This window comes from Tachysurus vachellii, chromosome 19 (genome assembly GCF_030014155.1).
Source record: "Tachysurus vachellii isolate PV-2020 chromosome 19, HZAU_Pvac_v1, whole genome shotgun sequence".
NCBI lineage: Eukaryota > Metazoa > Chordata > Actinopteri > Siluriformes > Bagridae > Tachysurus > Tachysurus vachellii.
Window position 1 is genome coordinate 8,263,467 of NC_083478.1, and position 24,085 is coordinate 8,287,551.

The 24,085-nt window shown below is 41.9% G+C and overlaps 1 protein-coding gene across 4 annotated transcripts in view; it reads right to left on the reverse strand.

The window, feature by feature from the left end:
* Positions 1-3,364: 3,364 nt before the first annotated feature.
* Positions 3,365-24,085, reverse strand: part of samd11 (sterile alpha motif domain containing 11) — a 55,203-nt gene continuing 34,482 nt past the window's right edge. For 3 of the 4 annotated variants that reach the window (XM_060894117.1, XM_060894116.1, XM_060894120.1), the window contains exons 6-13: positions 18,665-18,805; positions 14,511-14,655; positions 9,275-9,390; positions 8,678-8,756; positions 7,640-8,319; positions 6,622-6,746; positions 6,073-6,183; positions 3,365-5,132 (exon numbers count right to left, since the gene is read on the reverse strand). In XM_060894117.1, coding sequence (XP_060750100.1) covers positions 4,893-5,132; positions 6,073-6,183; positions 6,622-6,746; positions 7,640-8,319; positions 8,678-8,756; positions 9,275-9,390; positions 14,511-14,655; positions 18,665-18,805 — 1,637 coding nt within the window. In that variant the 3' untranslated portion in view covers positions 3,365-4,892. The remainder of the gene's footprint in view (positions 5,133-6,072; positions 6,184-6,621; positions 6,747-7,639; positions 8,320-8,677; positions 8,757-9,274; positions 9,391-14,510; positions 14,656-18,664; positions 18,806-24,085) is intronic. The other variant, XM_060894118.1, reaches the window with a different exon arrangement.

Here is a 24,085-nt window from a genome sequence, read left to right on the forward strand (position 1 = left end):
TAAAAATAAAATGCATACCAAAGTCCGTATAAGAAGATAACATGACTGCATGGAGGCAACCTTTTATAATACTCATCTGCATTAATGTTTACTTTATGAATTTCATTCATTCATTCATCTACCGTTTATCCGAACTACCTTGGGTCACAGGGAGCCTGTGCCTATCTCAGGCGTCATTGGGCATCAAGGCAGGATACACCCTGGACGGAGTGCCAACCCATCGCAGGGCACACGCACTCATTTACTTACGCAATCACACAGTACGGACAATTTTCCAGCCAATCAACCTACCATGCAGGAAACCCCTGAGGCACGGGGAGAGCATGCAAACTCCACACACACAAGGTGGAGGCGCTAATCGAACCCCGACCCTGGAGTGTGAGGTGAACGTGCTAACCACTAAGCCACCGTGCCCCCCTTTATGAATTTAAACAGGACAATTTGAAGTAACTGTTTTGTTTCTCAGTAACATGGTTTCTGTTAAAAGTGGTTACTAGTGGTTTCACAGATGAGGCGAGTGGTTTAGTGTTTTCTTTTCTACTAATCATATTGGTAATCAGCCCAGATGGGGAAATCAAATAAAGTCTATGAAAAGACTTCCGTTTCTGAGCTAAGATGAGGTGTCTGATGAGCTGCCTTCAGCTAAATAATTGACATAAAATCCATGGGATTTGCTGCGACATGCCAGGATCTGCTGTGGAAGATGTTGGTTCCTCTTTGGAAATCTAGACTTGCTAAACTATTGTCAGTTTTTCATTTCATTTCATTTCATTTATTTCTACTTCTTTGTTTGTTGTTCTAAAATACTAGACTGGGTCTATATACAGTTCAGAAAGGTTGTGTGATTTCCTTACACAGTGAATATCAGGTTTTTGCTCAAGTCAATGGATATTAACGTGCCATACTGAAATGCACAGAAGCCTGATCAGTCCCACCTCAAACAGGCTGGAATCTTTAAACGCATTTTCACTTTTGACATTCTGGTATATCCAGAATTTGAAACATTCTAACTTCATATGGGATTTAGATACATGCAAAAGAGAAATGTATTTCAGTTCAGGAACGCTTGTAGATTTTAGAACACAAAATATTTAACCCTTGTATGTTGTTCGGGTCTGTGGGACCCATATTCATAAACATCCATAGTTTTGAAAAACTTTGCTTTCTTGTAAATTTGTTGATTTTTTTTCCACTCATAACTTGATTAAATTTGATTTTCTTTTTTTATTACATTTTATTAAAAAACAACAAAAAAACGAGTAGCACTTTAATTAAAAAATGTGATGTAATAAAGGTAAAGGGCAAATATTAACCATATATGCTGTTTATATTGCTTGTAATTGGGATGAAGTAAACATCTGTAGAGTATTTTAACATAAAATTTTTGATTGTGTTGAATTAAAAACCCAAAAATGCAGCGGGTCCACCAGAGCCACGAACACTGTCTGAGTAACAAAAATACGAACAACATACAAGGATTAAATGAGAAGCGTTTTATCACAAATTTATCACATACAGACTGGCAACTCCTCATTGCTTAGTTCCAGCAAGAGGATATTTATTTATTTTTATGGCATTATTGTATCACCGTACATGAAATTACTTATATCAATTAGGACCCGTATGCATGAAAATTCTCAGTGTGAAGAGTTTCTCCTAGTGAGGAAATTCTAAGAAAATTCTTAGAAATCTGGGCGTTTACCCTTAAAATTAAGGACAAGGTCCTAGTAAAGCATCTTAACCCTTAAAAGAGCTCATTAGGTCAAAACGTGGTAGTAGTGAGGAGGACTTTTAAGAGGTTAAAGAGTTTCTGTAGCAGAGAAGAAAATGGCCTAAAGGTGAAGAGGGAGAAGAAATGTACTGTATACAATATTTAATAATGATAGTGAGTTAATAAAATGACAAAGATTAGATCGTGAAAGGATTATTTTTGTAACCAATCATATTAGAGATAACATCTCCGACACAGCACAGAAATGCCATATATTCTGCTGCTATGTTATTTGGAGATATGCATCTCCGAAACAGAGCAGAAATGCCATAGCGGCAGAAATGATATAATTTGGTGCTATGACATTTCTGCGCTGTGGCGATGTTTACGTTTACATTACATTTATTACATTTGTAAAATACAGATTACTAATATGATGGGTCATGAACCTAATCCCTACACGATATAGACTCAAATATCTTAACATAGTGACAAAGTGAAGGCTCATAATAGACCAGATTTTAAAAGCGCTCTTTTTTTTATTGGACAACTAATCACAGTCTTCAGTTATACCTAGTAATGGGTTTAGCCCCGTCTCCTCTCTAATTTTAAAGTGTTTGTCTTTTCCTTGCTCAGAGTTGCTCTTAGATCCTGAATCACTCTTAAACTAAAATTCCTAGCAAGAGATTTTTAAGCTAGGAGCTCTCTGAGATTACTCTTATAAGCTTTGGTTGATTATTTGTAGCTACAAACAAGAGGTTTGTGTTATTGTTTTAATTCAGTTCAACTTGTACTGTCTATACACAGGTATATACACAGTTCATTTTTAGTGAAGGTCCTGTATTTTATTTCTGTATTACCGACACTGCTGTACAGCTGACGATGCTCTCATCCTGTATATCTAGCCTTGCACTTTGGATCTTTGTATTGCATCCATAATCTCTAATCCTGACAGCTCTAGTGATGAAGACTCAGGGAGTTGAGGCAAAGTTAACAAATGACTGCTACTATTTTCCAAATTTTTCCAGTTTCTTGGCTAGTACATAGAGCTTGTGTCTGTATTGTCGGCTCTGATACAGCCCCCAGTTTCAGGAGTTCTTTTAGATTAAGGTGCTATTCGGAAGCACTGACAAAGTTGAACTCGGGACACTGAGACAGAGCCTCAGCTGGACAGCATTAGTGAAAATTCTGCTTTGTTTTCACTGAAAATTTGCCATGCTCTGTGTGTGTGGTGTGTGTGTATGTGTGTGTGTGTGTGTGTGTGTGTGTGTGTGTGTGTGTGTGTGCGTGTGATTATGTGTGTCACTAGGCTTTGCACAGCTCTCATGCTAAGCCCAGGCATCACACATGGCACCTGGTGCTGACAGTCACAGCGTGCAGTCAGGACACTTTTTAAGGCTGGGAGTCCCTGAGGGTCAGTTGTTTTGTAAACGAGGTACGACAGAGAGGTCTCGGAGGCCTTGGCCTGGGACTGTACTGCATGCTCTGACAGCTGCTGTTGACCTGAAACCCCCGTTCACACATACACACACACCCCAGTTTCTCCCCGACTGGGGGATTTACCGTCCAGCCCGGGCGCCACTCCCTAACCCGACTGTAGCGGAGGAGGTTGGAAATAAACACATTACTCAGGAGGCATACAGGGAAAGCATCTGGAAGTTTTCCATAGGATTTATTCCACCCATTGGTGAATAGAAAAATAGGATAAAGGCAAAACAAAGACAGAAAATCTAAACGTGATTTTAATTCATTGCTTACATTTTAAAAAGGGAGGGGAGAAAAAAACAAAAATCTTTTCAAACATTTGCATAAAGAGCTTTGTGCCTTTCATTTCCCTGCAACAAAGACAAAGGAAAAAGTTATTATTCTTTGGGTTCCATTTAGAGGACAATTTATTTATACGTTGTATTTTGTCAATCCACCTACAACAAAAAAATCCTATAAATATTTTTTTTTCCTTGTATTTATATGCTTAAGTAGCATTTAAATCGGGACTCTGTATTTCAGCTAGAATACATAGCAAAAAAACAAACAAAAAAAGGAAATAAAAATTGAACAAAAGTGCCACCGAGTCAGTCAGTCAGTCACAATTTGTTCAGTAATAATAAAAAATGTCATTCGTGCAACAATACTTAACAAAAAGTACCACTTATGTTACCTTCACTATAATCTCCTCTAAAGCAAGTCTTTTTTATTGTACAATTCAATGTAACATTCTCCCACAGTAATATATGTGACCTCTGAATGATTCACCATCTACACCACAGATCTGGAGATCGGATTCCCTCAACCAGCAGACCAGCACAGAGCAACGGAACCAGAAAGTCTTTTATTTTCTTGGCTGTTCCTTCAGATGATGGCTTTTGGTTGTGAGAGTAAGTGCTCTGCGTTCTCTTAACACCCTGCACAGAGCCCGGGAGCAGCTATGTACCTTTTCTATTTGTCACAGAATCTGTACAATAACAAGCTATCAACTTAAATTCCACATGTCCATTCATCTTTGGTATTGGACTGTGGAATGCATAGTTGCACTGATGAAGAGCAAATGAGTTCCTCGCTGCATTTGTGTGTGTGTGTGTGTGTGTGTGTGTGTATGTGTGTGTGTGTTTTAATCCTCTCAAGATGATTCTGTTTCTCAGAACTGGGATTTGAAACGGCTGGAAGCTGGATTAAGAAAGACAAAAACAGGAAAATAAATGGCCTTTTATGTTGGATTTCTCTGCTCTGAAAGGCTCGGAGTACTGCAAGAGTTTGTCACAGCGAAGACAGTGTCTGTCTGTCTGTCTGCCATCTCTCTGACACGGCGTTGAAGCACTTCTGTCTGCTCACGTTTACCTCGCAAATACACTACACGCACAGTGTTGCTTCCTGTCTCATCTCCAGGCCCCATTTGCTCATCTTTGGATTTGGTTTATTCGCAGCCACTGCACTGGGTGGAGCTGTTTAGACTTGCATTGTTTCAGTCACTATATCTGTACAATTCTTGCCACATTATAAGTGCCTCAGCGCAAAGGTCCTCATGTTTGCTTTTTTCTGATTTTGGGGGTTGGGGGGTGAGAGGAAGAATAGAACAGTTCAAAGACATCCGCTTCCTCCCATCTCCCCCTTCTCCATGTCCATCTCCTTCCTGTAGCGCTGCTCCAGCTTTACACGGAAGGAGTCTGCGTTTTAATGGTATTCTCTATGAGAGCGCTTTAGTGGAGTCATAAGCTGCTCCCTTAGGAGGGTTTCCGTTTTCCTGCTTGGGGGAGGTGCGGCAGGCCGGAGGGGCACTGAACGGGGAGGAGGTGCTGCGAGCTGAGGGTGGCCGGGTCTCTGCGGGCAGGGGGTCTCGGTCCGGCGGGCGCAGAGCAGATGGTGCCAGTGGGAGAGCCAGTGGGAAGCTGGTCATGTAGAATATTCTGCCAGTGCGTCGGGCCACCTGAGGATAACAGTCACATACATGCTAGAGTTACAACTCACATACAGCATACACAGGAAAAAGAGCTTTCAGGTGTTTGCAGTATCCTTAAGTTTAATGGAATAGCTTTGTCTTTAAGTCAATGAAATCACTTAAATGACCTCACCTCTATTTACACCATTAAAGGAAAAAAATTCATGAGGATCTATGAATTCTGCCTCTGACAGTCATGCAAAATGCCTGCTATATTTTTTAATGCCTCTGTTTTTTAAAATACGAACAAACGACTAATTTAATTTAAACCACCATGACCCCGAGCAGGCAGTTAAGAAGGATGTTTTAGGTAATAAATGCATCATGTAGCATCACACATTAGTGTTCTGGTTTCTTGGAACATGTTAAGTTGTGTTATTTCTTTATTTTTTTATTTTTGTCTTATCAACTTGAAGGAGTTACTGTAACTTGGAAGTAAGAGGAGAGGATGGTTTTTATAGCTTAAAAATAATAGTACCACAGTAACATAGCGTGTGGATATTTCCCAGCATTTAATGTAGCTATAAACAAATTAAAAAGAAATAAGAAATTGTTCACAAATTACTGTGGGGCAAGAGCAAAATACTTGTTTTGTGAAGGCATGCATTACACTATCCTATTCACTGACCCTTTTCCTATAACATGTGCTGTGGTGTTTTATTTCTCACTTAAAACAAGTTCCCTTATACAGTATGCATTATATTTATTAGGTTGTCACTGCAAATTAGGCTTAAATTATGTTTCCAGTAGCACTTAAATGTCTTAACTGTTTAATTGAAATGGATTAGAGCAAATTGTAACGTTCTGATTATTTTTGCATACTACCTCTGCCCTGTTTCCTATTAACAAAATGCCCTTTTTAATATTAACATATATTACACACCAAAAAAAAAAAAAAAAAAAAAAAAACACGCATCTGTTCCAATACCTGAGAGCGGATCTTGAGAGCTGGACCAAGTTTCAGTCCCATGTGGTTAAGCAGGTGCTCCTCAGTCAGCAGGGCTAGCGTCTCTCCATCAATAGCCTGCTCCCGAAACACCTGTCAAAAGACACGTGACCTCAGTCTCACAGTCACATGCTCATAACATTCATTATCATTTAATCTTTACTCAGCATGCATATAAGCATTCACAGCGATGTGGTGAGCTTCTTTTAAATGGAAGTGAGGATGGATGATGCACTGAGCATGCACGTGTTTGTGATGTGTGACGTGTGTGAGGGACAGAGCTGTGAGCGAGACAAAGATAAGAGCAGTGCGGAGCGGCCCTTGGCCAGCGCTCAAACAGCCAACTGGAAAGCGGCTAGCCGTCACTAAGAGCTAATAGTGCTATTATAAATTTATCATTCTGGCCACTCTATGAATTTCTAGCCCAAGTCTCCCCTTCCTGTCTAGTCTCTCTCTGTTTCCGGCATCCCCCCGTATGAGAGGGCCGGGGAGAGGAAGTGTGTGGCGCTCTGCTCCTGCTCTTGTCCTCACCTGGGCGTACTCTCCACAGCCTGCCAGGCTGCTGATGAAGCTGCACACCTCTTCCACACTCCACTTGCTGATGTCCTCTGCCGCCGCCGCCTCCTCCCCATCCACAAACAGACCTCCCATGGCTCCTGGCAGCCCGCCGAGCCAAGAGGAAGCATAAATCATTAGAAAAAGAATCCCCATGAAGCACACACACACACAGCCTCCTCACACACACACACACAACACGCACACATAACACGCACACACATAACACGCACATGGCTCGGTTAATGACCCCATCTATTTCAGAGTTCAGTAAGGGTCAGAAATGGGGCCTCTTCCTATGGGAGGTCCCTGCACTGCAGGGTGAACGTGTAGGTAATGTATTTCAGATGGCTGGAACGGTGTTCGGGGAGAAGGAGAGAGAGAAATAGCACCTCCATGAACGGCGATAAACCTTTAGCTGATGGGATTACAGAATATGTCGTATTTCAAAGTCCTGACTCCAAGTTACTGGTCTTATAAATAAATATTTATTCTACAGTACTACAAATATGCTGACTCATTCATGAAGTGTGATATTAAAGTGTCTGTGTGAGACTTTTTAGTATCTAAAAATAAAGTCTGCTACACTTTTTGTTGTTTCTCTTGTGATATTGAACTTTAGTATTAGATTGGGTTCTTCCTCCACAGACACACTGTCCTTAAAAGAACCTGCTTCAGTATCTCTCTCTCTCTCTCTCTCTCTCTCTCTCTCTATCTCTCTCTCTGTGGGACCTTGTTTGGGTTCTGAATCTGAAACTTTATGGGTCATAAAAAAAGCAGGCGTATGATCTCAGACTCCAGACACACTGTGCGTGTGTATGTGTGTGTTTGTATGGTGAGGCAATAAGGCTGAGGCAGAAATCTGCAATCTGATATCTGCAATCTCTGATTTCTTATCTTGGTTATTTTGGACTAGGACCTTAAAATTGTTATGTCTAGACAACACTTTCCATTCGATAAGTTTAGGCACTTATATAAAACGCTCAAAACTCACCAGCGTGGAAATAGGGGTTGGCGTAGGGGAAGCCAAAGGGCAGTGTCTGTCCTGGCAGTATGGGGAAAGGAGGCAGCGCCCCTGGTGGGAGATACTTGGCTTCACTCTTGCTAAGTCCTGGTGTGAAGAGATGATGGTTGGGTGATTCTGGCGCTGTTGAACTGCAGGGGACACTGAGCCTGCCCGAGCCTTCCCTGAGCTCCTTCAGTGCCTCAGTGGGCTTGGACATGTCCTTGCTTTGGCAAGCATCCGAGTTCAGGCTGTGCCCATCTGCTTTTGTCAGTCCCTCTGGCCGTTCCTCTCCCACTTCATCGTCGCTTTCTGAGTCTTTCATGTCTTCATCATGTCCATCTGTGTCTCCCTCTGTCCCCTTAGAGTGGGACGGGTCAACCACTTGCGGCGTGACACCTTTCTTCGAGCTTCTACGGTTGCTGGACTCTTTGAAGGCACTGCTCACCGTTGCCCCCTGGTGGCTGAGTGAGAGCAGAGGTGTGTTGTTGTGGCGCAAGAGCAGCATGGCGTTGCGGCGGGTGACATCATCAGGCATGTCGTGAAGGCTACGTAGAGCTGGGTGCTCAGCAGGCAGACCTGGATGGAGAGCAAGCGGTTCGGCTAACAGGCGTTGACGCTGAACGTTTTCTAGCTCCTTTTGTCTCAGCAGCTCAGCGGACATCTCCAATCTACAATAAGAACTTTGGTTAGTACAGGTGTCAAGTGTCACGCACTGACATTGTAGACCAGTACAAATTCTTCAGAGTGGGGACAGCTGATAAAACTGGGCAACTCTGATTTAGCCAATGTATTCATCTGGTTTAAGGTTTTTAATCGGTTAATGAATTTTTCATCTACAATCCCACATTCACACGACACTGTGCTCAAGCAAGTTGGTGTATTTGTGTAGAATTTTTAAAAATTGCAATAAGATGGGGTATTTTAAGAAAATATTGGGTATCCTGGGTATATATTTTAAATCTGGGCATTTTAGAGTAACATGATACTGCTAGGTGATCACTACACACTCCACTAATAATTCAATACCTAGCGAGGTTCTGTTTACGCAGCATCTCCTGTTGACGTGCAAACATCTCGGCTTGAGCAGGCTGCAGGAAACCGTATGCTGTTAAGAATAAACAGAGATAAAATCATATTCATCTCATGAGACAGACCATAAAAATACACTGATGTGTAATGGTGAACACAAAAAAAGCAATACTTTCAGAATTCACAACATGTGCTGATACTTTATATGTTTGCGTTCTAAGCCTAGTATTCTGGCAAGGGCAAAAGTTCTGACAAAATAAAGAAGATAAAGAAACTGGAGATATAATATAAGATATTTTTTAGTGTTTTGAATTTCTAATTTGTCTAATAAGTAAGTAATATAATAAATTGCCCAAAATTTAAAATATTAATGGGTTAAAAAAATCTGTAACAGTTTTCTAAAACTGATGTAAAATTCTAAATATCATGTATCTTCACTCTTGCACTTAACCCTATTTACAGTCTAATTATCACTTGTTAATTATTATGTATTATCCGTGACAACGAATCCAACTATAAACGATGTTGCTGCATTATCTATACTATAAACTAACCACATATGTAGATGAGTGAAGTGAAGAGGGTGATCCTCACCTGGTGCTTGGCACAGAGCAGAGGGCATGCCAAAAAACTGCGGTCGCAAGTGAGGGCCCAGTGCGATGTGAGGAGCGTTCTGCGGGGACAGTAGTGGAGGAGGATGGGATAATTCTCTGTGTGAACACAAAAACAAGCCGACTAAATAAATCTGAAAGACTTCCTTCTTTACTGTCCTTATGGATGGGACTTCCTGTCCATTAACCCTTGTATGTTCGTATTTTTGTTACTCAGCCAGCGTTCGTGGGTCTGGTGGACTCGCTGCATTTTTGGGTTTTTAATTCCACACAAAAAATTTATGTTAAAATACTCTACAGATGTTTACTTCAATTACAAGCAATATAAACATCATATATGGTTAATATTTGCCCTTTACCTTTATTACATCACATTTTTTAAATGAGTGATTTGTAATTTTTTAGAGCATAGAACTTTTACTACAACAAAAACATTGACTGGTGATCAGTTTGCTAACTGAAACCATTCATTCTGCTGGAACATACACACCTGGTGTCCTGGTGAACAGAATGTAAGCGGACAGAGATAAGTAAAGGTTTGGACAAAGTCAAAGGAGTCTTGAAGATGCATGGCTCAAGTCACAAGGCAGATGTGGAGTGGGAGATATGTGAACGCATATTGAAGCTGTGTTTGTAGAATGAATGTGAATGCTGTGATGCTATAACAGCACTAACAAAATAAGCTCCACTCATTGTCTTATCTCTCATTCATTCATAAGTGCTTCATTTTGCCTCAGGAGTATAACTGATGTAATAAATATGCATGAAAGCCTTTGTCCAGCAAAAACTATGTATGCAATCTGATTACAAGTGAATGCTATATGTGAGACCTGTTCATCATGCCATGTGTCAGCGGCTAGATGTCTTGGCTGTCTGCTTGTGATCGGATCACCTGGGACACATGTTAATGCCAGGTGTGAACATGGCCTATGTCTTTGGACGACATAAAGACTGCACTTGCTGAAAAGAATTGATACAGATTTAAGGCTAAAAACTCATCTGAAATCATAACAGAACCTGATAATGTACTGTTACATTATCAGGTTCTTTTCAACATGATCCTTTCAACACACTCAGTATGATTTGTTACCATTATTACTCATTATTGATCTAAGTCTAAGTCTATATCCGGATTCCAGTAAAAACTATGTAACAATGTCCATTGTTAAAAGTGCTATATAAATAAAACTATTCTAATATCAAGATTATTGTATGTTTAGGAAGTAAAACATGAATGAAAAACATAAATAAGACTTCAGCATTTGATGTCTGGGTTGTTTTGAGTTTCTTGCACTTTGTATGACACGGAATCAGAAGAACTGCCCATTTCAGCAGTCCACTTTTTTAGCAACATGTTAAAAAAATCACCTCTTATTTCTCCAGTATGATACATGGTGTGTGTTAAACAGTATGCATTATGTAAATGCTGCACACTTCCTCTTCGCATATTTTCATCCCTCGCTTGTAGCAATAGCCTCTCATCAGTTCTGTCACAGTGCGGCCAGCAGCACTGTTTGTACCCCGGGCCTTTCCCCTTCCTCCCTCACTCCCTCCCTTCCTCGCTCACTCCTCGGCCCCGCCACACTGGTAATGAGGGCTGAATACACAATAAGAGCATGTCATTCTCTGACAGCTGGGGCGGCCCCTCTGCCTCGCCTGGGCTACAGGCTGAAGCACCTCCTAATTAACACAGACCTTCCTCTTCAACCCTTGAGCACCCACACACACATGCACACACATGCACTCACCTACTCCCGCTGTATTTTATTGGCTGCATTCAGCCAATAAATGGTGTTGTGTGGCAAGGGTCCCCCCCACCCCTCCATTTTCAAAAAGGCCCTCAATTATGTTTTTCTCCTTTTGTATGGCTAGAGAATACAGGCAGCTCTTATTCAATACTGCATGCACCTTTATCAAGCAGTGGCTGTGAAGTGGAGAGAGCGACAAGAGAAAAGAACTAAGATAGATAAGAGATATTGTACCGAGCAAGAAAATATGACTCGTTAAGTAAGGGATGATGGCTAGTCTGGTGTATAAATATTTAGATCATAGGGATTTATTGCAATGCCACAAATTGTGAGACAGTATGAGATATATTATTGCAAAAAAAAACAAAAAAAAACTAAAAACTAAATATATATAATTAATTAGAATACATAATTAAAAGTTAGAAGGTTTTCATATTTTCAGTGTGATTTAGCTACTTATCCATGTGAGTATTTCATAACCATCTTTAAGAAGAGTGCCAATAATTCTGAATGATTCGTACTATATGTGAATATATGCAGTATGTAAAGCCTGTGCACATGCAAAGGAACTCTCACACACTGTATGAAGTCAACACACAGGCAGGAGTACAGAGTCATTGCTTTGTTGTTGTGAGCAGTTCTTGCTCCAGAGGGAGGGAACCGGAGCAGTGCAGCACAAAACAAACATACCAGCATCCAACATCCAAACACAACGAGGGGAAAGAAACAACGTGAAATCAAGAAAGGAAGAAAAAAGAACCTGCTTTTGTTTTGCGCTACATGGGCTCCCATCATGCCCAAACTAAATAGCCCTTGCATTTCATTATCCCTGAAAACAACAAAAAAATCTACCATACAAAAAAACAGAACAGGAAAGAAAGGAGACTGAAGCAGGAAGAGGTTGAAACAAGCAGTGGGGGAGGAGAGAGAGAGATAGAGAGCACGAGAGTGGAGGGGGGTGTCTTCGATCGATCGGGGCCGCTGTTGAAATGTTAATGCTAATCGTATAATCGCTTTCCGCCGGTGCCTTGCGCTTCGGTGGCAGCGCCAATTAATCTCAGAGAAGGCAGCGCATGACCTTGGAGCCTGGAGCCGGGCGGGCAGCCCAGCCGTGCTTATGTAATTACACTGTGAAGTGTGTAATCACCTGGTCTAATCCCTCAGGCCGCACAATTAGGCCGAGCGGCGCTGGCCGGGGCCCGCCAAGCTTCGTGCCGCCCCGTGCGGCCTGCAGATGAATAACGGTCAATTAAAGCTGCATGACTGGGGCCGCGAGGCGTCCGCTCGATCGTAATTAGCTGTAATCATGAGGAGACGTACCCGGCAGACGTGCTTCTCTTTTTATAGGAAGCAATTTAGAAGGAGGCAGGCTTTAACCGTTTCATTCTGGCTTCCAAGGGGGGTGATAAGAGACGGTTGGGCTAGTAGAGAGGTGTTTTTGTGTTTTGCTGAGACTCCTTCACACCTCTAGCACACACACACAGAGGTACACAGAGAAATTCTGAATAGGAAAACTCTTAGTGTTTCCCAAAATGCTTACATGCTCCCTTCATTTAGGTTCAGTTCCTCTCTTTCTCACCAGAGGGAAACTATTAATGAGCCATGCTTATATCAGTTTTATATATTTGTCCTAAATAGCAAACCATGTCATACTTTTCACCAACTCTCTCTCCCTCTCCCCCACTCTAAACCTCAGGCGGTTCCCTCATGTGTGACGACCTGTCAGTGTGGCAGCAGTGTTGCACTCTTCCTGTGTGTGTGTGTGTGTGTATGTTCGTGCTTATGTGTGTGTGTCTAAACTGGCCAGGCCAGAGAGAGATGAGAGAGGAGTGGAGCGGAGCTGACAGGACGGCCATTAATGAGCGGAGCGCAGGGGATTAGCCGCTCTCTGTGCCGCTCTTGCCTTGCCTCGCCTCGCCTTGCCTCCACAGGAACACATTTGCACAGGAAGCTCATTAAAATGCATGAGGCTCTCACTCGTGCTCTCACTCCCGTTCCCCACCACCACCTCCCACCCCCAGACCACTGTCTGTTCCTACTGCCGCTCCACATGCCAAACGCATTAGGATTTGCCTTGTAGATTCCCTAAATGCAATCAGACAAATGGTTGGCTGAGGCTGTAGAGCTATTGATCGCTGTAATGATTTGTTTTTAACAATAGCCACTAATGGGCATTGGATAATCAATTATGGACAGTCGATGAAAAGGTGAGCTAGAGCAATGGCTTTCGGCTCACTCTTTCAGCCTGCCTGGCTCCCAGTCGATGCTTTATATGGGAGGCCGAAATTGGACATGCCTGTCCTTTTTACAATGTCACTTGTAGTCAATGGCAAAAGCATGTGACCCTCTCTGTCCTAACTGGAGGCGATGCAAAGCTACAGCCGATGTGGGGCCATAGAGTATGCACTATTATGGGTAAAGCAAGGGTTAAATCCAGAAAACCAAGAGAGGAAGTAAAAAAAAAACACCACCCCTCACCCCTGACCAAGAAAGCATGCAGGGCTAGTTAACATCAGTAGTCCGGTGTGGCTAATTATGGCAGGTGAGCAGAGTAAGGGCTGCTGGCTGGCCCGAGCTGCATGCTGTGCTCCCGTCAGGGCACGGAACAGAACGCAACGCCTACGCTGCCCCCTCCCTCAGCCCACTTCCTCCCTCCATCCCTCCCTCCCTCCATCTCTCATGCCTCGTCTCACCAGCCCATTATCGATCCTCCGGCTTCCCGTGCCACATAAATAATCGACAAGCAATTACCCGCCCACTCCCGCTGCTTGGGCTTTCTTTGGAGGCGGAGGCGAGCGCCAGGGCCTTGCGGGGAGGGGGAGAATAAGAAGGAGGGGAGTGTAGGGAGGTGTGTGGCGCCTGGACGACCGGCAAAGCCCAAAGCCCCATAAATACCGCCTGACAAGATCAAATCGGACAAGGATGCAAAGAAGTAATGCCCACTGGCAATCGGATCCTATTAAAGAGATTTTCCTTTATATCGCTGCCTCTGCCTCAGTATCATTGGCCTTCCTTCCCCTTTTTCTCTTCATTCCTGACTTCAGCATACAATACAGTTTCCTTCCGTTTTTCTTCTTTTCTCTTGAGTATGCGGTCACCCACTCAAAATCAGCATGCAGTATTCATTAGAGTTGGATGCCAGGTTCATTATTAATGTGAAATATTCATGCTATTTTAAAAACATAGGGCATATCCCCCCTGTTGTACTGCTCTTAAAGTGTGCCTGCGAGGTGTTCTCTTTGCACAGGGTCAATTTATCCACACAGGCTGATCAAATCTGCTCAGTCCCACAATCTAGGTTTGTGAAAGCTCATCTATATGTGTGGTTTGTACCCCCCTGTTACTAGAGATCATGAAAATCATGAAAGTTGTCTTATTGTAAATTATTAAGTTTGTATTACTAGTTTTTTGGCATATGAACTGATATTATGCATGCATGGTATATGTAAATAATGATTTTGTCATACATACCTCTCACTGAAGTGTGCATCCCTGTGCTGGGGCAGGCCTTGTTTCCTCCTCTGGCTTGAGGAGCTGCCAGCGGAAGGGAGGTGAGCCTCCATGGCTCCTGGGTTCCTCACAGCACTCAGAGCCTCCTGACGCACACGCAGCAGCTCTGAGGACAAACACATTGTGATGCTTAGAACATTCCAACATAATCCCACAACTTCTCAGTATGAATTATTATCAGTGCTTCAGGTCAGAATATTTAAAACCACTTGGTGCAGTACAGTTTGTCCTACGAGTATCTTAATGACACCTCATTTGTAGCCCAGAGAGAAATGAACAGGAAAACAGTACACACAATACACACAAACGACCTCATTTATGAGTTACCATCTAAAGCTGAGCTTTTTCTTTGAGTATGTATTCTGTACACAGACTCTGCTGTCTCTGCTCTCTATCTCTCTCTCTCTCTCTCATAGCAGCCTGGCCAAGCCCATCTCCCATCATTACCAAACTAACAGGGTCACAACAGGAAGCACACAATCTAATGAAAGGGTGTTAAATAGAAAATCCATCCTGTGCACCTCCCTCTCTCCCTCCCTCCTTCTTTCTCTCTCCTCCGGCCCTTTTTTAATTAGACAGTTCCCGTGGGAGCTGGCGGCCATTTCCGAGGCCGGCGTGTGGGGCTGAGCGATCAGGTCGGGGGTGGCGCGACAGATATTAATGTGCGCAGGGCCGCTGTATTGATCTGTTTATTGCACTTCCCCATGGGGGACCGGACTGACGGCAGACAAGCCCTCTAACAGCCAAAGAGAGAGGGAGCAAGAGAGAGAGAGAGAGAAAGAGTCAGAGAGAGAGAGGGGGCCGAGACAGGAAAAGACAGAAATCCTAACCCTAACTCAATGCAAACTTGAGAAAAACTTCAGAATTCACAGCATACATTTTGCAGCCATTAATGCTCAAGCAAACCCTGAGCTGGCTACAGTTCTCCACAATTTCATAGCACAATCTTATAAAATAGCATGAATGAAAATAAGGGGATGAAATTCAAAGAGGCTCTGACCCAACTCCCCTCCCCTCCTCTCTGCTCTGCTCTGCCGTGGCAGGCCCTGTCCTGCCTCATGCACACACATTTATTATTCTCTTTCATCGGCAAGAGAGCTTCGCCAGAGAAGGGTCACCTGGGGCTACAGCCCTGAGCTGAGCAGCCATCCCAAAACCTCCAGAGCTCCAAAAAAACAACAGCAAGATATTACCCTTTATAATTCAGCCCCATTCACACCCCACCCAAAGAAATATCTAACAGCATCCCCACCATCACGCACATGTGTCAGGGAGCAGTGGGAGATGGGAAAAGGCCAGAGCATGTCTTTGACTTTGGAGGCTGTAGAATTCCCCTTCCTTCCTCCATTCCTGTTCATTACATCAAGGGAGGCTGGGGAGCGGGTGGAGGCCTCCAGGTGACCTTACGGCCCGTGGAGGGAAGATCGCAGCAACGTACCCCCCTGCTTCTCCTATAAACCTCACGCATGCACACCCATCCATGCATGCTTCCCAGCCTTTCATTTCAGGGCCTCCTCTTCAAACAGATGAAAGGCCACTCTGCAGGGACTCAGGCGAAAGAGAGTGAGGAGGGGGGAAAGGGGAAAAAGGAAGGATGCGGGACAGAAAGAAAGAATGGAAAAGCAGGCCAGTGCGAATAGAGTTCTAGGGATGTGTGGGAGAGCTCAGGGAGACAGCTGCAGGGGTTCACAGGGACCTGGCCTGCTCCCGTTAGTGTCAAGGAGCCTATGGCAGGCCCATCACCTAATCTATGGAAGAGAGTCAAGCCTCACAGAAACACATGAAGCACAGCAGATGAGGTGGAGGGTGTGGAAACAAAAAAATCAGCCAGGAAAGCAAAAAAGAGGAGAACTGCCTGAGGACAGAGTGGGATGTTTCTGAGGAGAGAATGGGGATATGATAGGGCCATGAAAGAGTGTGAGAGAGCGGGAAGATGGAAAAAAGGAGGTAAAGAAGCAGCTGGGGCTTGTGTTTCACTGTCCCCAAGAGATTTCTTTGAAAAAAAAAGAAAACTCCAGAAAAACAAGAACCGCCTCCACTGCATGAGCTATGGAACAGGAGAGAAAACAAACAAGATCATATATTAAACCTGATCGTGGATGGAGTGAGATGGAGCAAGAGAGCAGAGGGAGTTTCTGGGACAGGCAGACAGAGATTAAATTTTGTTTGAATGAAGTGTAAATCTAAAGCGAAAAAGTATACACTTTTGCTGGAGGTATGAACACAAATATGCAGATGGAGTAATATGAGAGTGAAAGTACAGAATGTGAAAAGTGGCAGCAAAAAAAAGGGAAGAAAAGTTTTCTAAAATGTATGTACAGTAGAGCACTGGGCGAGAGAGTAAGAAAGAGGATCTCTCCCATCAAAGAACTGGCAGGCAGAGGCGTTGGCAGCAGTGGATTGGCACAGCCTTATCACAGCCGCATGAGCTCAGCATGCATGGGCAAGCCACCATGCTTACATTCCTCCAGGGGGGAGGTTGAAGGGTTGTGTTCAGAGAACACCTCAGCCCCGGAGAGTCTGTTTTCAATGCCATTGCTTATGAAACTATACACCTGATCGAAGAACTGACTGAAAATCAGTGCCACGATATCCTATATCTCACGTTCTTTTCAAAATTTTGTGGATTTTGTTTAGTGGAATTTGTCTTATCTGTGGCATCATCACAGTGTGTGAAGAAAGAAGAAAGTGAGCGTGTCTGTCTCCACATGCCACAAAATGCGTGCTTGCGTGAAGCTGAAGGAGCTGTGGGTGGCAAGACGAGAGACAGAGATTTAACAGAATTGGGAAGGGAATCAATCATAAGCGTGTCTGCAATGCACCACGGTGCACCACCACAAACCAGGAAACTTCTGGGAACAGGAGACTGAGCTTCGCAATACGGCACTAAGAATTCACACTTCAGCCACTAATTTCTTACACATGCAGAAGGAGAGCAGTTAAATAATTTATAAATCACATCCCCTGAATTTGCAGCCTGCAATTAAAAATCATTAGCGATCATATAAAAAAAAAGAAAGTTACATTTGGATGAAGTCTGCTGCAAAGTGCCATTAAACTTCATATAAATTATAGCTGAAATTCTTATTTTAAAAAAAGTTATCAGTGGTAATGATAGATATTTTGTAAGTTTAAAAGCAAGGTTAAGATTAAACCACAAATTAAAACATTTTGTAGCTAACTGATACATTTTTAGTTTAAGCCATTATTTATAGTTTTCAAACAGATGCTGTACAACCCCACAACTCTAGAGCCTTAGGGAAAAATCAAGAGTATTTGTCGTTGCCATGGCAGCAGTAATTTAAAGAGTTGGCTTGCAGCCAATCAAGCAGAACAAATCAATACACAGCAAACCTTGGGGCCTGATGGCACTGTTATTTACTACTGTGTGCAGCGGCAGTCACAGATCACTCACTCTGACATTCTGACACTGGGTGAGCTGGGCGCTCAAAATAGAATTGTCAGCAATTTCCACTGGTAGACCATGCAAACTGAAAGTAAGATGTACTAGTATGTTCTAGTATGTTTTTACTCTTTCCTTTAGAGATGTTTGCTTTAGACCTAGCACTTTGTTCAACACATACATACAGTATATTACATCATAATTGGGGAAAATCTGATCTCAGTGACTCTGATCATGACATGACCGCTGGTGTTGGGCAAGCTGGTTCAAGTTTTTAAGAAACTGCTGATTTACTGAGATTTTCATGCACAAGAGGCTCTCAACCAGTTCTGTTAAGAAATGTCCAGAAGTTTCAAGTCGAATGTAGGTCAAATAACCAACTGTTACAACAATGTTGAGCAGAAAAGCATCTCAGAATCATTTCAATAAATACTAAAAACCTGAAGTGAATGAGCTTCTACAACACAAGACCACACTGGGCTCTAAATATGTCAGCCATGAGAAGGAATTTGAAGCCACCGAAGTTTGAAAACATTGCCGGGTCAGAGCCTGTGTGCACTGTAGGCTTAGTCTTCTGCTGTTGTCAGCCACAACGTTTGCCATATGCATTGTGATATGGTAGTCTGCTCACCACGGTTAATCACCAGTGTATATACTGTTCGTCTGAGATTAAAGCAATAAGGCACACATGCCTGTATGTCCAAGAACTCACCGTGACTGCTGGCGAGCTGGTAAAGACGCTGCTGCTGCTCTTCGTAAGAGCCATGCTCGTTCAGCGCTGACATCATCCGCCTGTAGTGCTCTTCTGGGGTCATGTGACTGCCCAGCTCCAATGCAGGGGTGTGTGAGTTTTCTGTGGAAGAGACAAGTAAATGTTACGATCTGAGCAAACTGCATCTTTTCATATGAACAAGCTGAAGTGGAGCTAGAACACCAATAAATGAACCAAAATAATTTCAGTTTGTGATCAAGAACACTGCAGTACAATTCAGAACAGCAAGTTGGTTTACTAGCATTAAGCTTGTTTAATGCAGGTATGGATTAGTGCTCTCAGAACAAATGTCACCGGTCATTTATTCATTCATTCATTCATTCACCTGTAGTAAGCAGTTTATCACATAAACACATTCACACATTCATTCACGCCTAGCAACAATTTAGCATAGCCAATATACCAATTTTGAGGAAGAAAACCAAAAAACACAGAAAAAAACGATGCTAGTTCACTCAGGCCAAAAAAAAAACAATAATAAACATCTGAATCAAAATGTCTGATTTTACTTTTACATGAACACTGTTATGAATGGCAAAATTTATTTTTATATATATATATATATATATATATATATATATATATATATATATATATATATATATATATATATATATATGAAAGTATGAGTCATGTATAAGCAATATTATATGTTAGTTCAGTCATGTTCAGTCAGTTATGTTAGTTTGCATCAGCCACTAAGTAGGATCTACAGTACCATTGTATTACTGTATAACCAAGATAATGAGCAAATGTAGTTCATAGAAAGCCATTTATAATTTGAAAAAAATCATAATAATAATGTTAAAAATGATAATCCTAAAGTTAAAACGTTTAGGTATTTAATTATGTCAAACTAAGGATACATAAATGCAAACAACTAGGTGTAAGTTGATAAAGCTGATTTCTGTGAAACGAATGTTACTGCTAATATTTTTTAGTTTTGTAGTGTTGTTGATAATACTGTCTGATATTTAGGTGATTTAAATACAAAATTTTAAAAGTTTTATTTTTTTTAGTTTTTGGATTCTGGACACACAGACTGGGGTTTTATGATTGGAGTGACCAAATGCCATAGTGTCCACATAAAGTGGAATGAATTATTAGGTATGGACTTAGCAACAGAAGAGACAGTCACCTAAGGCAGAGCTGGTGGACTGGTGTAGGAGGGAGGGCGGAAGGAGAAAAAAAATCAAGGCTGAGAGGGAAGGAGAGAGAGAGAGAGAGAGAGAGAGGTGAGGAGAAAGAAGGGGGGGATATTTTTACCCTCTGCGTTGAAAGCTGAGTCTGGCCCCAGGCTGGCGGAGCAGGGAAAGGGTGGGGGTGTGAGGGTACTGTGCCAAACATCGGATAATCCACCAAAGGCCCTCAGGTGTGTTTGTAAAAGACGAAGCGTGAGTGAGAGCACGCGAAAGAGAGCGAGATAGAGAGTGTGATAAAGAGAGTGAGAGACTCTGTAATTACCAAAGTATATGCAGGATTTCAGATTTTGTAAGAAACTCGGGAATGCGAGTAGCACAAACATATGGCTTTAGCATGCGTCTGCCTGTTCTTCTGTATTATATGCATTTGCATTCATTTGGCTGAGGCACACACTCACCTGTGTCGAAGGCTGTGAAATTGTTTTTGCACCTTGACTTGTGTAAGCTGAGAAGTTGTGTTTTGACTATACCAGAGAGTGCATGAAATGCATTCACAGTTTTCTTTGTGTGTGCACGTGTGTCAGTTTCTGTGTCTACAGGGAGCCATGACACCACTGCAGCATGACTAGGAGTCTAGATGTACACTTTACTCCAAGTTTCTATGACTGCATTTCTCTTTTTTATCTGGTTCTCACATTAAAGACTGCACCTGATGCTTCAGACTCTGCATTTTTACTATGTTTGGGTGAAAGATCTCGGTTCGGAGCAGCGCCTGGGTCCGAGGCCCCACCCACATTTATAACGTTATTTCTGAAAACATCTTTTGGAATCTCAAATGAAAGTATATTTTTTTTTATCACAGCCTTAAAAGTGGAGATATTTCAAACATACATTTTTGCTGTGTTTTTGTGGATGGCCCAACAGGCTCAGCTTTTACTCTATGTGATATTTATTATAGCTGTTACTTACTTTACTTTGTGATGTGCAATTTCTAATTTAATCAGAAATTTAATTTAATTAGAATATGATATATTTTCTTTGTTTTATTTCATACCATCATGCTTTGGTGCCAGAATATAATACATTATATTGCACCTGAATTGACTGCTATGTTGGAACAAACCACAGACTTCTTGACGTTTTGTATTCAAATGTAGCCTTAAGTCCAACACATTTGAGAGAAGTTTATGATATACTATCGCTTGGTTGGCATGTTTATTTGTGCATTTTATGTTTTTCATTTTTGATTGGACAGAGCATGGCTGTACCACAATGCCACTATTACGTTTAAGTAGCTCTAGCTCTAGATAAGAGCATCGGTTTAATGCTGTAAATGTAAATGCATAGGTTTCTGTTCAGTGCAGCAAATTTGCTTATCTGTAATCAAGTTTAAACCCAAGATAGGCTTTTCCCCCACTATGATCTTGAAAACACTGTTTAAAAAAAACGGAGGTTAAAAATGGCAAACCTCTTATTTGACAACTCACTCACTCATGGCTGCATCAAAGTCAAACTTTCCTGTTCATGCAAAATTTTTCTGCCTCCAGAAGGATCCCAGTATAGATGCACACCTATAGTCTTAATCTGATGCCCTGTAATCCTTTCTGTCAAGCTTTTGCAAAAGAAAAAAAAACAGTGTGCCAAGTAATCACATCTGTATAATGTATTCATATTCAGCATTATTCATATTGAACATCCATCACAAGGATGTTTTTTTTAAAATAAAAGACGTAAAAAATAATATATATATATATATATATATATATATATATATATATATATATATATATATATATATATATATATATATATATATATATATATATATGGACAGGACCTGAAACTCATATACACCTACAAACAGAATCACCCACCCACAACAGTAATCTAAACATAGATGACCGACAAGTGGCATTAGATCAGCAGAGACCTAAAATCACACTAATTTGATCACCCACTCTAAGCATCACTGTGTACTCAAGGCCTTCATGTTTATCACACCACCATGGGAAGCACCTGGGAGAGTGATGAGTTCGCAACTAGGACCTAAAAATATGACAGTGAGTAATGACAGCAAAGTCTAAAAGCAGACGCGACATCGTCCTAATTCCTGGGTGTGGATATGTCATGTTAAATACAGTCATTCTACTTTAAGGGCCATGGTCCAAACAGCAAGACATTTCCATGTAGGAGTATAATGTGTGACGTTAAATGGAGCGTCGTAACATTATACCATGTCCGTGCACTCCGCTCACCCAGACATTCAGTCGTCTGGTTACTGTTTTTTAAATTCAATTATAATTACACTGCTTTCAAATAGTTGCCCCATTGCTCCCAAAGTTCTGTATGCATGCTAAACACAAACTATAAGAACCTTCAAATCAAGTAGAGGAAATGGAGGAAGTCATGCGTGTAGAGGAGGGTGAGCACCCCACCCAGCTCTGTGCTCTCAGCTTGAGCAGCTGACCTAATCTGAGCGGCAGGCGGTAAATCTGGCGCTCGGCTGCTGGGGGTATCAGCCTCGCTCTCACCTCCCAGTTGTGCCGTCTTGGCTGTCGGCATGGGCGCACATGCATGTGATTTGTGCTGCCCTAGAGAGATGGAGAAAGAGGGAGCAAGGGAGAACGAGCGAGCGAGAGAGAGAGAGAGAGAGAGAGAGAGAGAGAGAGAGAGAGAGAGAGAGAGAGAGAGAGAGAGAGAGAGAGAGAGAGAGAGATGGGAAAGAGGGGAAGAAAAGGGAATGAGATAGAGGGAGAGAGAGAGAGAGAGAGGCAGGCAGGAGAGAGGGGAAGAAAAGGGAATGAGAGAGAGAGAGAGAGAGAGAGAGAGAGAGAGAGAGAGAGAGAGAGAGAGAGAGAGAGAGAGCTCAACCATGGCTTCTCACACACCTCCACTCAGAAGAGGCAGAGGATATAGAAAAGAGAGTTATAGAAGTTGAGAATTCAAATATACAGAAGTCATTTTTAATCTAAAGGTCTGCCAGTAATTACCCTGAAACTCACGCATGCATTCACTTTAAATTTCAGAATATGAATACATTTCATTTTCTTCATTTTAGTCCCAAGGGTTTTAAAAATTCAGCACTCAACAGCTGTATATCTATCAGGACTCAACAACTAGCAGACAGAAGTCCAGTGGATCAAGCAAAGTATTTCACTGAAACAAACTGAGCGATCAAAAAAAAATTAAGCACGACAGATCAATGTAAGAAAAAAATGACCATAGGTCAGATATTTCAGTTTTTTCGACCTAATCCATCAGGACTTCTGTAGCAGATTCTCTGTTGAGGCTTGTTGAAGCCAAATATGTTTATGTTAATTATTTCAATGTAGGCAGCACACCAATAAAGTGAAGAGTTTTACAGGGTTTCACAGAAGTCGACAACAAAAGCTGAACTGGATAAAGAAGCATGTGCTGTTTCACTGGTTAAAGTTCAAAATTCAATCTTATCTGTTCAGAACTTATGGCACTAGACAAACAGGTTACATGAAGCACATGTAACCAGCTAGTTTTAGCTAACTAAACCTTTACAAATTGAAGCTGCATATCCCTAATGTATAGATTAGTCTGTATTACACAGCAGTGAGTGAGACACATGAGCAAATTCACATATAAGTGACTTGATCGTGTGTCACAAACACATCATCACCTCCTGCTGTCACATAAACAATGGAAAAATCTGCAGTCTTATGTTGGCTAGTGGTACTATGAAAATATATTAAAGCAAAGCAGTTCAGTCATAGACATAAATACGCATACTGAAACCATTAAGATCAAAACGTGTTAAACGTGAATGTCAGTAACAATTAAGTAAACAAACCACATCCTGTGAATTTTAGGGTTTTTACATTCATATTTTTAATTTGACCTCCTAATTAAAGATTTCATGAGGGAGTTCCTAAAAAGTTTAATAATAAACATTCAAATATGTTTCCCCAGTCATTTTAGAAAGGCACAGTGTTAGCTCACTAAATTCTCACTGGGGAGATTCCCCAAGATCTTTGCAGTAAAGTTCAGCAACATGTCACGTTTATGGAAGCTAGGGTTTATCTGCAATAGTACACCAGCTGTCAGAGAAACAAAAAAAAAATAGTGCCGGGCCCGTCGGCGCTCCATCTGTGCTGACTAGTCCGATGGCAAAAGGTTATATTGGGTAGAGAACAAAGCATTTTGGTGTGAAGTAGACAGGCTGGGAAATTCAGTATTAGCTGCTGATTCA